We start from the raw sequence: 15,464 nt of genomic DNA, 5'->3' as shown, positions 1-15,464 counted from the left end.
GCAGAGAAAGATTTGGACAAAAGCTAGAGCTAAAAATATATACAAATTACATACATATAGAGTATATGTGTGTGGAGAAAGAAGGACGGAGAAAGACTTCCAAAAAATATCCTAAACAAAGTAGCAAGCACTCTCCCATCTCTAAACATGAAGTTATTTTACCAAAACAATTTTATGAGCAGCTGAAACCTTTTGAATAATGAGAACTCTCCCTCACCTTACACATGCCGTAGTCAGTGAGTTTAATGTGCCCTTCTGAGTCCAGTAATACATTGTCCAATTTCAAATCTCTATAAATTATCCCTCGTTCATGAAGATAATTTAATGCTAGACTGATTTCTGCAGAGTAAAATCTAAAATAAAATGAAAAATAACTAATTTGATTCAAGTTTTTAAATTGTTGTTCCTAGAGGAAGGTATGTAAGTCCTATTTCTGTCCGCAGATTAAAGCATCAAAATCATGTTAAAAGATGTTTTTTCCCTCTTAGTGTTTTTAGGAACAATACCAAACACAAACTGACGTACCACTTTAACATATCTGAGCCCCAAACACAATGATAAAAGATCCAGTATAAATTAAACGCCTACTTTTCTTGAAGTTACTAATTTGAAAGCCTCCAACAGGGGGTTTTAATTTGTAGGGACTTCAGGCAGTCCACACTCCTGCCACGGTGGGCAAGCCGCATGTACCTGTGCACATGCACATCTTCTGTAAGGTCTCCGTAGCTTGCATCACTTCTCTAGGGACCAAAGACTTCCCCAAATACTAAGACCCACTGATTGGTCTAAAATAGAAAGAATACTAAAAGTTCACTACTCAAACCATAAAACCCATACCAAAATTCCTAGAAAAGGAATTGAAAAATTATTCTACAACCATACATTTAATATTAAAAACAAAAAACAAAAAACATTGGAAACTGCCACCAAATAATTGGTGATAACCAGGACTTCTGACATGAATAATGAAAATGAAACACCCAAGCTGGTTTATGGCTGCTTTGATCAATGTTATCACAGTCTTGTTTGGAAGTACATAATAATATATCTTCTAGCTACTTAATTCTGTGAATTGGGAACTTGAGGCCTTATTCTGTACTTTGGTTGCTAGAAAAGCAAAGATGGTAAAAAACCAAAACTGGAACTTTAACACAGTAAAACTGGACTACTTTTCCTCACATCCCACACTGGCTATGTTCACAAAATAAAATATTATTTGTGGCTTTGCTATGAAGGGTGACCATTTGATAAAGCCTAAATAAACAATATACATACAGTAAATTTTTTTAAAACAAGCAGTTTGGCACTGAGGCTAGATTGATATAATTTATACCTCTTTATGAGATTGAAAGATATTGTCTCTTTTTGACAAGAAAAAGAAAATCAATGACCTAGCAAGATTTTCGCTAAATATGTTATTAAGAAAAAAAACTCTAACATTTGTCACAGCCATGTACAAACTCAGATGCTTCATTTTTTCATTAGTCTTCTGAAGCACACAAGAGTGAGAAAGACTGCTAATTATGAGTAAAAAACAAAACACGACACCGATCAACTAACCTTATCTAACAAGACCATGATCCTTCCCCTAGTAACTCTTCCAACATATAAACAATTTACAATCTTATATAACATCAAAGAAAGGGCACTAAATAACTAATATTTAATGCTCTTTGCTGTTATTAATCAACATGTATGGGATGAGAGGGAAAAAGCCAACAGCAGATCAATTCAGAAATTATAATTACAAGGATAGTCAGAAATATATAACAGCTTAAGAAGAATTGTTTTATTACTCTCGAGTATATACAAATTATAATCCTCTAATGAAAAATTGTCAGAGATCACTGCAAACCTGATCAAGATTAATAAATATTTGTAAATTCATCAATTATTTCAGAGACGGATACTGAAGAGACAAAATATTTAAAAACAATTGGGTTTAGTTGACAAAAGGTTTCACTTTTAATACTACTGTATTTATATTTTTTACTTGCTTATAATTATATTATTACATATGTAATACATTGTTATATATTATAATGTAAACTAACTTTTAGCTTAGCCTCTACATGCCTTACAAAGAATTAACTAGTCGTTGGCAGCCGTCCGTCTCGAGAGACGATGGTGTAGCTTCTTAAGAGTCTATCTGCACCGCCGAGAATGGCTGTGCAGTCCGACTCGGGAGTGACACGATATCTGTCTCCTCCCGTGTTGAATCGACATCTTGCGATGACGCTGGAGTGTCCTCTCCAGCGAAGCTGAAGCTACAGAGCCTGGGCAGGGTGATATGGAGGGTCTGCTGTTGCCCATGCAGCAGACCCACCCTCTCTTCGCAGCTGAAGGGTCCAAGGGAAAGACGGAGTCAATACAGCTTGGCTTCAGGTGCACCGCAGGAGTTGCCGGTGTTGACTACAATGTCAAACCGCCTTAGGGACTCCGGCTCCGGATTTTCTGTCGGGGTTTACTCCCTTAGCCTTTCCCCTGAAGAGGTATGCCGCAAGGCAGCGGAGGTTTTTTGGAGTCAGAGTTTTCCTTCTCTGATGTGCCCTGACTGGAAGATCGAACCAGCGACACTTAGCTCGCAGGCCGACGCTCAATCCACTGAGCCAAACCAGCCAGGGCTCGTTTTTCTGTCTAGTCACTGTACTAGTACTAAAATAAATAACTTATCTACCGCCTTCAACCACTGGCACATAAAAAGTCCCACAGCAGTTATTAAAAAATAACTAAAACACTTACCTGGCATGTTCTTCAGGCAGTTTTCTTTGTCGCTGCATATGAAACATTAGATCTCCTCCATTTACATACTCTATGACAAAGAACAATCTAAACCAAAGAAAAGAACGCAAGAAACCAAAGTCCAAAATAAAACAGTGCAACTTTGCATTTTAAACACTACAGAGAACAGTCACAACACAGATCATTCAATGATTTACCATTAACAAAAGTCCCAGGAGTTGGTGGAAACAAGGGCTAGATGGAGTGGAAAGCTGTTCAATCACAGAAGACACAAAGTAAGCCAGCCAGATAATAATTCTGAAACCTGCCACTTCTATAGGACCACTTCCAATCTGGAGCCTCCTCCTCCCACTCCAATTTTAGCATTTGCAAGATAAGTCACTTCAACTGTCCCTTACAGTAAAAAAGTTAGGATTTCTCCCCCTAGTTAAGCACTGGGAAACTTTAAGTCCTAAAACTAAAATCTCAGGGATATTTCAAAGTGGATCTTTACTGCCATATTAGAACCTGACTATTTTTTTTAAGCAGGTAATTTCTTCATGCTAATCCAAATAGATTATCGCTGACTGGAATGAGTGGCAGGAAATCTTAAGCATAATACTGTTGTGTCTGTCTGTCTCCCTGACTTCTATTTCAGGAATCAAAGTAAGAAAGGTTCTTACTGTATAATATATCAAAACATACAGTCAGTAATCACTCCATTACCTTCCAATCTTACCTGCTTTCCGTCTGAAAGCAAGAATGCAGCCCAACAAGAAAAGGATGATTGGATGCCTGCTCAAACACGTGCTTCTCTGTCTGCACCCAATCAATATCCTATTTTAAAATATGAAAGAAATCTTTATCAAACTCAAATATCATCAAAACTATGATATATTTGCTCTTAGCAATTCAATGATCACAAATGCAGTAATTAACCAACCAGGTTAAATATCAAAAGAATGGATAATCATGCAACACAATAACTTATATATAAAGAGAAAAATACCACCAGTAAATATTTCAATATTTTGAAACGGTCTAGAAAACTTTTACAAAGCTCATACAAGTACTTTCCCTTCATCAAAATATGGTTTGATTTTTATTTTTAAGAAGCCTAATCATCAGGTTTCTTTAATATATCTTATATAATCCATTTGAGTCATTGTTTAGAAAAGGAGACTGAACTAATGTCACGAATGTTGAGGTTTTCTCTGAAATGGTACACTTACGCCAATTTAACAGTGTAGAACTAGTAAAACATTGTGCTTACCTCATCATCATTGACAAGCTCTTTTTTCACAACTTTCATTGCATAAATACGATCTGTTTTTTTTAATCGCACCAACAGAACTTTGGCATAACTGCCTCTTCCTATTACCCGGAGCAAATCAAAATCCTGAAGACCTAGACTGGATGAAGCTTTGCCACTTTCCCGGGTGTTCATTGCCTGTTGAGAACATTTATATCAAAGAGTTATACTGGGAAGTATTTTGCATAACAATTATATTTCTAACACCTACTTATACCTATGATTTAAAAAATATTTTCTGGTGTAAGTGCTTAACTCTTCTTTTCTTACACCATTTCAAACAATGCAATCTGACTGCTCAGATAGTGAGAGGAATTCACAAGTTGAGGTCAGAGGGGTATTGATAGCAATGGAGACTGAGCTAAAATGGGAGAAATGTTAAAGAGTGTCTTAAAAAGGATCTGGTAAAACTTTGGGGTATAGAGACAGGCAATGGAGATGCATGAACAAAAAATGACACCAATTTTGCTGACTGGGAGAGTGGAGATATCATTGATAGAAATATAAAGTGTGAGCATAGGATAAGATTGACAAGAGTTGAGAGAATGAGCTTGGTTTTTCATTTTCTAGTTAGAAGTTCCAATGGGACAGAAATATGAAAAGAGTCTGCTGGAAGTTTGATATATGAAATCTGAGCTAATGAAAGGACACGTTCAGAAACATGGGGACTGTAAGCAGAAAACAAGCAAGCACAAGGCAGTTCAGCTAACAGAAAACCTTCTTTTCTACAGAACACCAAGGCTCCCATGGAATGACAAAACCAGACTTAAAATTCATTCATAACTACAAACTTTGGCTTCTGGTAATTTATAGAGAAGACTATAAAGATAATCTTCTATTAGATAGCTGCAAAATTCTCAGCATACAATCAATAGATGTGCCCATAAAAATTAAGTATTAATTTCTGGAAGTGAAAGAGTTGTCAAGAAAAACAAACAGCAAAATTTAAGAAAGAAACAAGCACAATATAGATATATTACATATATATGTACATATATGTATATACACACATATACATGGACACACACACATAATGAAAACTGAGGATATTAATACATGAAAATTTAAAAATAATGTGATTTAGTAAAAAGGATAAAGAGGAGTGAAGAAAAATCAGATTAGGGCAGATAAAGAAAGTAGAGCACGGTTAGACAATAAGGCAATGTACAGATCTTTTATATAGTTAACCGAAAACTATAAAAGAGAGATGGCACACAAGCACAGTACCTTCACAGAAAATGTAAGAAGACTGAGTGAAGGGATTACTATCCCCTGCTAACCTACAACTCTATATCCTGCAAAAACAGCCTTCAAAATAAAAGCAAAATAAAACCCTTTTCGAACATAAACAAAGGAAACCCATCACTAGTCAGCTCTCCCTAAAGGAAACAGTGAGTTCTTCAAGGAGAAAGATGATCTCATATGGGAGGGCAGACATGCAGGAAGGAATGTAGAAAAAAATAATAAAATGTGGATAAACCTAAATAAGGACTGACTGTTTAAGAACATTAATACACACACACAGAATTTTAGAATAAGACAAATACAGCACCAAAGGCAGAAAGGGAGAGTGAGTGAATTTAAAGTATTCTAAGGTCCTTGCATGTCATGGGAAGTGGGAAAAGTATAATTAATAATTTTTAGTGAATTTTAATAAGTTAAGGATATAAGATACAACCTTTAGAATAATCAATAATAGAACAGCAAAAGGATGTCAAACAAATGGGTTCTGGTCAAAATACTGGAGTAGGTAAGCACTCTGCTTGCCTCCTCCCATGACCACATTAAAATTGCCACAAAATTACAGAGCAATCCACCTGGAGAACCACCTGAAGACTAGCTGAATGGAGCTCCAGTAACTAAGAATATAAAGAAGAGGCCACATCAAGACCTGTAGGAGAGGCAGAGATGTGAAACAGGCTGGTCCCACACCCCACAAGGCAGTTGGGAGGCAGGAGGGATATCCCAGCAGCAGAGGTCTCACTTAGGAGTGAGGAGTCCCAGCTCTCTGACCCAGGAATCCACTGCCTGGAAGAGCTGTCGTGTAACAGCTGGTTGTGAAGCCCAGCAGAGACTCCGTCCCAGCATGGTGAGGTGGGGGCGGCTGGAAACCTAGGCGTCCTTCTAAAGGGCCCATGCACAGACTCACTTGCTCGCAGGCACTCAGAGCAGCTCGAAGGCACCGGAGACATTCAGGGAGAGAATGAGTTGTGTGACTTCAAGGGGAGGGCCACCACTGAGCCCTCCCCTCACAGGGCCCATGGGGGCAGGCAAGTGCCAAATATGAATCCGCATTAACCAGGTAAACAGGACTCACCCAGCTGACTCCAGACCCCATCCCACCCAGCTCTGTGGGGATTCCTCCCAGGTCAGAGAGAAGGCTGCTAGAAACACAGCAGTCCTCTTAAAGGGCCCACGCACAGACTCCACTGCTCCCAGGCACTCACCCTGAGCTTCACTGAAGGGCCAGCAGCTCAAAAGGCACCAGAGTCACATGCAAACAAACTGAACTGTGCGGCTCTGGGGTAAGGGCTGCCACTATCCATGTGGAACCCTCTGCATACACAGCCTGCAGGGGCAGGTGGGCACCAAATCAAATCTGCATTCACCTGGGGAACACTGCTAGCTCCACCCTGGTGACTCCCCGGAAGGTACTCCACATACCTCGCACACTGCCCTGGGCTCTTTCGGTGGCTGCGCCTCACAGGCAACCTCGACCCCCACTGGGAGCTTTTTAAAAAACTCCTCAAGGTCTGCAGGCCCCAGGCAGGCAATGGCAAGCCTTGGTATGTCCTGTGCCTTTGCTGAGTGGCCCAAGGCCCAGTGTGGGTAGCAGCCGACCTTGGCTTACACCTTGGTCTCTTCCACAGACCTCTGGGCCCAGCACATGTAGCTGCCAATCTCAGATGACTTTGTATCTCCTACCAGCTGTCCCTGGGCTGGGCACAGGCAGCAGGTGACCCCCACCTGCACCGAAGCCCCTCCCTAGCGGCCCCAGAACCAACGTGCTGGTGGCTAGCCTAAGACTACAAAAGATCATCACTGAATTAGCTCCACAAATGGCACACATAAAGGGTGGTCTTGGCAGGTACCAGAGCCCTGCTGGGCCAAATCTCACTGTGGCTGTGGCCAGTCCTCATGGCCAGTCCTCACAGCCTGTCAGCCAAGGACCAGCCCCACCCACTGACAAACACACAGCAACCAAGGCTCAACTATAGCAGAAAGGCACACACTATGCACACAAGGGACACTCCTGGAACACCTGGCTCAGGTGACAGAGACTATATCACTGTGCTCCACAAAACACCTACTACATAAGGCCACCCTGCTAAGTCTGGGAGACACAGAACATTTGCCTAATATACAGAAGCAAACACAGAGAGGCAGCCAAAAAGAAATGACAAAGAAACATGTCCCAAATGAAAATACAGGAGAAAACTATAGAAAACAAACTAAATCAAATGGAAGCAAGCAATTTACCTGATACGGAGTTCAAAACATTGGTTATAAGAATACTAAATGAACTTAGGGGAAGAATAGATCAACTCAGTGAGAACTTCAACAAAGAGTAGTAAACAGAAAAAAAGGACACAGACACCACAAAAAAAGTCAGGAATGAAGACTTCGATAACTGAAATCAGGAATATCCTAGAAAGAATCAACAGATTAGATGAAGCAGAGGATCACATCAGTGACTTAAAAAGACAAAGTAGTGAAAAACACCCAATCAGAGCAGCAAAAAGAAAAAAAGATTTTTTTAAATGAGGAAAGTTTAAGGGACTTCTGGGTCAACATCAGGCATACCAACACTCACATCATAGGGGTACCAGGAGAAGAGAGAGAGGATGGATTGAAAACCTATTTGATAAAATAGTGTTGGAAAACTCCCTTAACCAGGCAGAAGAAATAGACATACTAGTCCAGGAAGCACAGGAAATCCCGAAAAAGGCCATACCAAGACACCTCATAATTAAAATGCTAAAGGTTGAAAACAAAGAGAAGCTCTGAAAAGCAGCAAGAAAAAAACAGTTATCTATAAGGAAGCTCCTATAAAACTGTCAGCTGATTTCTCAACAAAAACTTTATAGGTCAAAAAGGACTGGGAAGAAAGATCCAAAGTGATGAAAAGCAAGGACCTGCAATCAAGATTACCCAAGCAAGGTTATCATTTAAAATTGAAGGAGAGATAAAGAGCTTCCCTGACAAGGAAAAGCTAAAGGAATTCATCACTACCAAACCAGTATTTCAAGAAATGTTAAAGGGAGTTCCTTAAGAAGAAGAAAAGAAAAAATATAAATATGAGTAACAAAATGACAATAACTATATACCTATTAGCAATAACTTTAAATGTAAACAGATTAAATGCTCCAATCAAAGGACATAAGGTGGCTGAATGGATCAGAAAAGAAGATCGATACATACACTGTCTACAAGGGATCCGTTTCACATCAAAAGGCCCACACAGACTAAATAGATATAAAGGAGTGGAATAGATACTTAATACAAATGGAAATGAAAATAAAACCTGGGGTAACAATATTTATATCAGATAAAATAGACTTTAAAACAAAGGCTATAACAAGCGACAAAGAAGGACAATACATAATAACAAAGGGAACACCCAGCAAGAGAATATAACCCTTGTAAACATTTATGCACTGAATGTAGGAGCACCTAAATTCATAAAGCAAATATTGATGGACATAAAGTGTCAGACTGACAGTAATGCAGTAATTGTTGGGAATTTTAACACCCTATCGACATCAATGGGTAGACAGTCCAGATAGAAAATCAAGAAGGAAACAGTGACCTTAAATAACTTATTAGAACAGATGGATTTAATTGATCTTTTTAGAGCATTTCACAGAATATACATTCTTTTCAAGCACACATAGAACATTTCCCAGGACAGACCACATGTTAGGATACAAAACAAGTCTCCATAAGTTTAAGAAGTTAAGAAGTTTGAAATAATACTAAGCATTTTCTCCAACTGCAATGATATGAAACTAGAAATCAATTGTAAAAATATAACTGTATAAAACATAGAAAACGTAAGAGTCTAAATAACATGCTACTAAATAAATGGGTTAACAATGAAATCAAGGAAGAAATCAAAAGATGCCTTGGGACAAATGAAAACGAAAACACAATATCCCAACAACATCACAACTGCAAAAGGAGTCCTAAGAGGGGAATTCATTGCAATGCAAGCCTACCTCAAAAAAATAAGAAAAATATCAAATACGCAATCTAATCTTACAACTAAAGGAACTAGAAAAAAACAACGAACAAAGCTCAAAGGTAGTAGAAGGAAGAAAATAATAAAGATCAATATGAAAATAAATGAAATAGTCTAAAAAACAATATAAAAGATTAATGAAACCAAGAGCTCATTCTTTGAAAAGATAACCCAAACTGACTCACCAAGTAAAAAAGAGGACCCAAATAAATAAAACTAGAATTAAAAGAAAAGTGACAACTGACACCACAGAAATACAAAGGATTATTAAGACTATACTACAGACAATTATATGCCAACAAATCGTACAATCTAAAGAAATGAATAAATTCCTAGAAACATACACTCTTCCAAGACTGAGTCAAGAAGAAACAGAAAATCTGAACAGAACAATAGCTACTAATGAAACTGAATCAGTAATGAAAGGACTCCCCGAAAATAAATATCCTGGACTGGATGGCTTCACAGATAAATCATACCAAACATTTGAAGAATTAACACCTGTCCTTCTAAAATATTCCAAAAAATTCAAAAAAGGAATGTTCCCAAACTCAATTTATGAGACCAGCATTATCCTGATTCTAAAACCTGACAAAGACACTACAAAAAAAGAAAATCATAGGCCAATATCACTGATAAACATAGATTCAAAAATCCTCAACAAAATTAGCAAACTGAATTCAGCAATACATTAAAAGATCAAGCCCTGGCTGCTGTGGCTCAGTGGATTGAGTGTCGGCCTGCAAGCCAAGTGTCACTGGTTCGATTCCCAGTCAGGGTAGATTACTAGGTTGTACGTCAGGTCCCCAGTTGGGGGCGTGAGAGGTAACCACACAGTGATGTTTTTCTCTCTCTCTCTTTCTCCCTTCCCCTCTCTCTAAAAATAAAATAAACAAACAAATAAATAATTTAAAAAGAAAAAATCATATGCCATGAACAAGTGGGATTTATGCCTAGGATGCAAGTTTGGTTCAATATCTGCAAATCAATTAATGTGGTACATCACATAAACGAAGGATAAAAAATCATATAATCATATCAACAGATGCACAAAAAGCATTCATTTACAATAAAAACTCCAGTAAAGTGGGAATAGATGAAAAATACCCCAAAATAATAAAGATCATATATGACAAACCATAGCTAACATCATACTCAATGGTGAAAAGCTAAAAGCTTTTTCCTTATTATTAGGAACAAGACAAGGATGTCCACTTTCACAACTTTTATTCAACACAATATTGGAAGTCCTAGCTGTAACACTCAGACAAGAAAGAAAAAAGCATACAAATTGGGAAGGAAGAAGTAAAACTATCATTATTTGCATATGGCATACGACATATGAAGAACCCTAAAGATTCCACCAAAAAACTACTAGAACTGGTTAGTGATTTCAATCAAATAGCAGGATACAAAATTTTTTTAAAAGTTGCATTTTTATACACCATAATAAATTATCAGAAGGAGAAACTAAGAAAACAATCTCATCTACAATTGCATCAAATAAATAAAGTAAAATACCTAAGAATAAATTTAACCAAGGAGATATAAGACCCATACTTGGAAAATCATAAGACACTGAAGAAAGAAACTGAGAAAGATACAAATAAATGGCAGCATATACTGTGCTCATGGAGAGAAAAAATTAACATCATTAGAATGTCCATACCACCCAAAGCAATCTATACATTCATTGCCATCCCTATTAAAATACCAATGGAATTTTTCACAGAATTAGAATAATCCAAAAATGTATATTGAACCACAAAAGACCCCTGAATAGCCAAAGCAATCTTTGAGAAAGAACGAAGTTGGAGGTTGTCATGCTGAGAAAATTGGGCAGATAGATGCAATAAAAATGAAACTACACCACCTTCTTACACCATATATAAAAATAATTCAAAACAGTTTAGACATCAATATCAGACCCAAAACCATAAAACTCCTAGAATACATAGGCAGTAAACTCTCTGACATTTCTCTTAGTAATGTTTTTGTTGACATATCTCCTCAGGCAAAGGAAACAAAAGAAAAGATAAACAAATGGTACTATACCAAATTAAAATATTTTTGCACAGCAAAGGAAACCATCAACAAAACAAAAAGACAACCTACTAATTGGGAGATGATATTCACCAATGATACATCCAATAAGGGGTTAATAGCTAAAATTAATAAAGAACTCATACAACATAACACCAAAAAACAATCCAATTAAAAAATGGGCAGAGGATCTGAATAGACACTTCTCCAAAGGGACAGATGGCCAATAGACATATGAAAAAATGCTCAATGTCACTAATGAAAACCATAATAAGATATCTCATACCTGTCAGAATGGCTATTATCAATAAATCAACAAACAAATGTTGACAAAGATGTGGAGAAAGGGGAATGCTTGTGCATTGTTGGTGGGACTGCAAATTGTTGCAGCCACTATGAAAAACAGTGTGGAGGTTCCTGAAAAAAAATTAAAAATAGAACTACCCTGTGACCTAGTAATTCAACTTCTGGGTATATATTCAAAGAAATCCAAAACACTGTTTTGGATTTGAAAAGATGTATGTATCCCTATGTTTACTGCAGGATTATTGACAAGGCAACATGTGGGAGCAACCAAGTGCCCATCAATAAACAATTGAATAAAGAAGTAGTACACAGGTACAATGGAATATTACTCAGCAATAAAAAAGAATGAAATCTTACCATTTGTGACAGCATGGATGGACTTAGAGGGTATTATGCCAAATGAATAAGTCAGTCAGAGAAAGACAAATACCATATGCTTTTACTTTTATGTGGAATCCAATGAACAATATAAATAAACAAAACAAAACAGAAACAGACTCATAGATACAGAGAACAAACTGAGGAGTGCCCGATGGGAAGGAGGTTGGCGGGGTGGCTGGGTGAAACAGGTGAAGAGATTAAGAAGTACAATTGGTCGTTACAAAACAGTTATGGGGATGTAAAGTACAGCACAGGGAATACAGTGTATGTGCCAGGTGAGTATTAGACTTAGGGGGAGCACTTGGTAAATTAAAATGTTTAACCACCACACCTGAAACTAATAAAAATAATATTGAATGTCAGTTGTAATAGAAAAAATTGGTTAAAAGAAGAATGTCAAACAAGTTAAAAGAGGTGAAAAAGTAATAATGAATAACTAACCCAAAAGAAGGCAAGAAAAGTAACATAAATAGGTGAGAAACAGAAAAAGGTAAAAATGATTAATTCAAACACAAATCAGTAATTCATTTAAATATAATTACAAAACAATGCTGGCCATGTACTGATGATTGTTTTAACTGGGTAATGGATACAGGGGCTTTATTATACTATTTTGCTCTCTTTTATTTATGTTTGAAACTTTCCATAATAAAAAGTTGGGTTTTTTAAAGGTAACCAAGAGTAAAAAATAACCTATTAAACATAAAAAAGTGAATAGAAAATGGGGAGGTAGTGTGAACTACATCTCTCATAACCAGAAATAGAGTTTTAATACTGAAAAACAGGGGTGTAAACATTATGGACCCAACGAGAATAACTAAGAAGGGCTGCCACTCAGAAGTCAAAGTAGGAGTGAAAGGTGTGAGGCGTGATAAATCTGTTTTACTACAGGATCTTTTAAAAAATTTGGTTAATATGTTAATTAAATACTTTAATTAAAATTTTACTTTGTTTTAAAAACTGATAAAATGTTTAATAGTCAGAAAAAATAGTGGCAATTAAGATGCTTAATTATTTATACTTAAATAACAATTAGCCATAAAATGGAAGGATCTGTAAGTACGTAACAACACTGCCAAGCATTCTAAACACCATTCTTAAATATTGTAATTTTTAGATTATGTTACTTTAATATAAAAATAAATTATCTTACCAGATCATTTCTTAATTTAAATGAAATCAGTAACTTAATTATTTGATTAAATCAGAATAAAACTCTAGACTCATTCCATCATCCCTGATCTAAAATCTAAGCAAGTCAATTTGTCATATTGTTACACTGTCAAGACTCATTAGAGAGCTAATGGCATAATGTACAATAGGATTGATTAACTTACTTCCTTTTCTTCACCAACTTGGTCCAAACTCTCATGACTTGAAGGATTATATGGAATTACTAAAAACCCAATCCCAAAAATAAAAGAGAAAAACAGCATCCATTAACTTTGTTTGACTTAAAGTTTTTTCTTGATTTCATTATTTTAGTTTTTATTTCTGTTCTTCAGCATTTAAAACTAAGTATCTGTCTTACTGATAGTGTATATAAAGATGACTTAAATCCTAATCTTTAATGAGGGTAAAGAGAACAAGAACCAATCAGGAGCCAAGTACTGATATTACCAAATATTTTTGCTATTTTAAAAATATTTCTCTTCTTTACAAATTAATCAATTCCTTCTATGAGGGGAACTCTATAAACTATCTGACTGAGGCATGGAGGTAGAGGGTCGCTGGGTTTTCAGTCCTCGCTTCTCTTACACTCAAAATGTTCCTTACTACTGCACCACACAGGTCAAGTGAAGAACTGACAAAAATTAGACTCTAGGCTTCTATTCCTTGAAGCCACTTGGGTTCCCAAACCTTCCCACCTCCCACCCCCCCAAAAGCCTACATTTCATATAACCAGTTTCTTCTATGAACAAAAGAGACTGCATTCTGTCCTTTCAGAAAAACCCCTTGCTTTGCCTTTCTTGATTCATCCCATATCAGGCTTCTCTGCCCCATTTAATTGCTCTTTAAATTTACCAGGTACACATTTAAGGTTTTGTATCTATTTGATATTTGAACTCATATGCTCTTTTTTGAATTTTTTATACTGCATCTCTGTATCTTTTACATACATTCTACTCCTGATAATAAAGATTTTAATAAAAAAGATCACTTTAACACAGTTAACACGACCCACAAAAATCAGTATGTTTTCACTATTGAAAAAAAAAAACAGGTTTGCTAAATTTAAAGGGGTCTCTAAAGAAATTTATCCAAATTAGAGAATATAGTCATTTGTTTTAGTTTACATATTTGCCTTTTTAAAATATCAAATATATATGCTAAATATTGTGACAATAGTACTACCACAAAATATGGTTACCTAACTTTTATTTGGAGAGAACAAAATTGTTTTTAAACTTGGGTGAAAGAGTCACCTAGTCTTTGAATGACACTTTGTTAGTGAACAAGGGTTCCTGACAGCATCATTCTCACCTGTTTGTGCGTGATCTGAGTGCATGGATGGCTGTTCCATTGGCATCATTGGTTCCTAAAAACATTTCCAAAGAAACAGTAACTTAGTGGATTCTTTTTAAATCCCAATATCTCTACAAATCCAGGAACATTATTTTGATAAGACACAGCATATTAAAATTTAATTTTGAAAAAATATAACTTAAGGGATAATTATATTGCTATATTTAATTTAGTCTTAACTTTATTATATGAAACCATATAATATTCCTGTAAATGAGGTAATGTCACATTTTACAGATAACAGAAGAAACACAGAATTTCAGACCATCAAGTAGAAATCAAAATTAAAGACCTGTATCCTCTGAGTTCTCTTCTACACTACCGAATCTTTGGAGATCCCTATACTCACTTTAAGTCTCTGGCAGGAGTCACTAGTATTTGACTTCTTTAGCTGAGGCCCAGAGATAAGACTTCAAGATGTCTATAAACCTCTTAAAATTATATGTATAATTTTGTGGGCTTTCCATTTTTCTGAAATTTCTCAAAGATGTCAGTGACCCCAAAAAGGATAAGGAATACCTCCTAGAAACTGACCTAACCAACTAACTGCCAATAACCTCAGGTTAGTACTAATTCAAACAAAAATGTTACTAATTCATTAATCTTGGACCCAGGTTTAATGAACATCAGCAAGAAAAAGTGAACTTGAGAAGGAGCTTTAATTATACTGTTATAATTTAAAGGCTGCCTTAAAGATAAGCCCATGAATTTTTCAATGCATTTAGTATCCACTTTAAATATAATTACTAACCCTGTCTCTCTTTTATATTTATAACTCACACAAGTCATCCATCACCTAAGAACATGCACACAAATACCTATCAGCAGTAACCTGTAGAAATTATGTTCATAATTTTTGGCCTTCTGTTTTTCCTTCAGACTGGATTTTAACCTCCCTAACTTGTGAAAACCCACTTCTAAGCTTATATGAAC

At 36.3% G+C, this 15,464-nt stretch overlaps 1 protein-coding gene across 3 annotated transcripts in view; it reads right to left on the bottom strand.

The window, feature by feature from the left end:
- PRKCI (protein kinase C iota) overlaps positions 1–15,464 on the bottom strand; it is a 54,344-nt gene that overhangs the window by 10,708 nt on the left and 28,172 nt on the right. For all 3 annotated transcript variants that reach the window (XM_090273769.1, XM_090273787.1, XM_090273778.1), the window contains 6 exons: positions 14,490–14,544; positions 13,343–13,401; positions 3,995–4,171; positions 3,461–3,558; positions 2,743–2,829; positions 218–353 (listed from right to left, as the gene is read on the bottom strand). In XM_090273769.1, the coding sequence (XP_090129895.1) occupies positions 218–353; positions 2,743–2,829; positions 3,461–3,558; positions 3,995–4,171; positions 13,343–13,401; positions 14,490–14,544 (612 nt within the window). The remainder of the gene's footprint in view (positions 1–217; positions 354–2,742; positions 2,830–3,460; positions 3,559–3,994; positions 4,172–13,342; positions 13,402–14,489; positions 14,545–15,464) is intronic.

Source organism: Furipterus horrens, unplaced genomic scaffold (assembly GCF_987537825.1).
Source record: "Furipterus horrens unplaced genomic scaffold, mFurHor1.1.pri manual_scaffold_1, whole genome shotgun sequence".
Lineage (NCBI taxonomy): Eukaryota > Metazoa > Chordata > Mammalia > Chiroptera > Furipteridae > Furipterus > Furipterus horrens.
The sequence above is the reverse complement of the archived record's forward strand: the minus strand, read 5'-3'. Positions and strand labels throughout refer to the sequence as shown.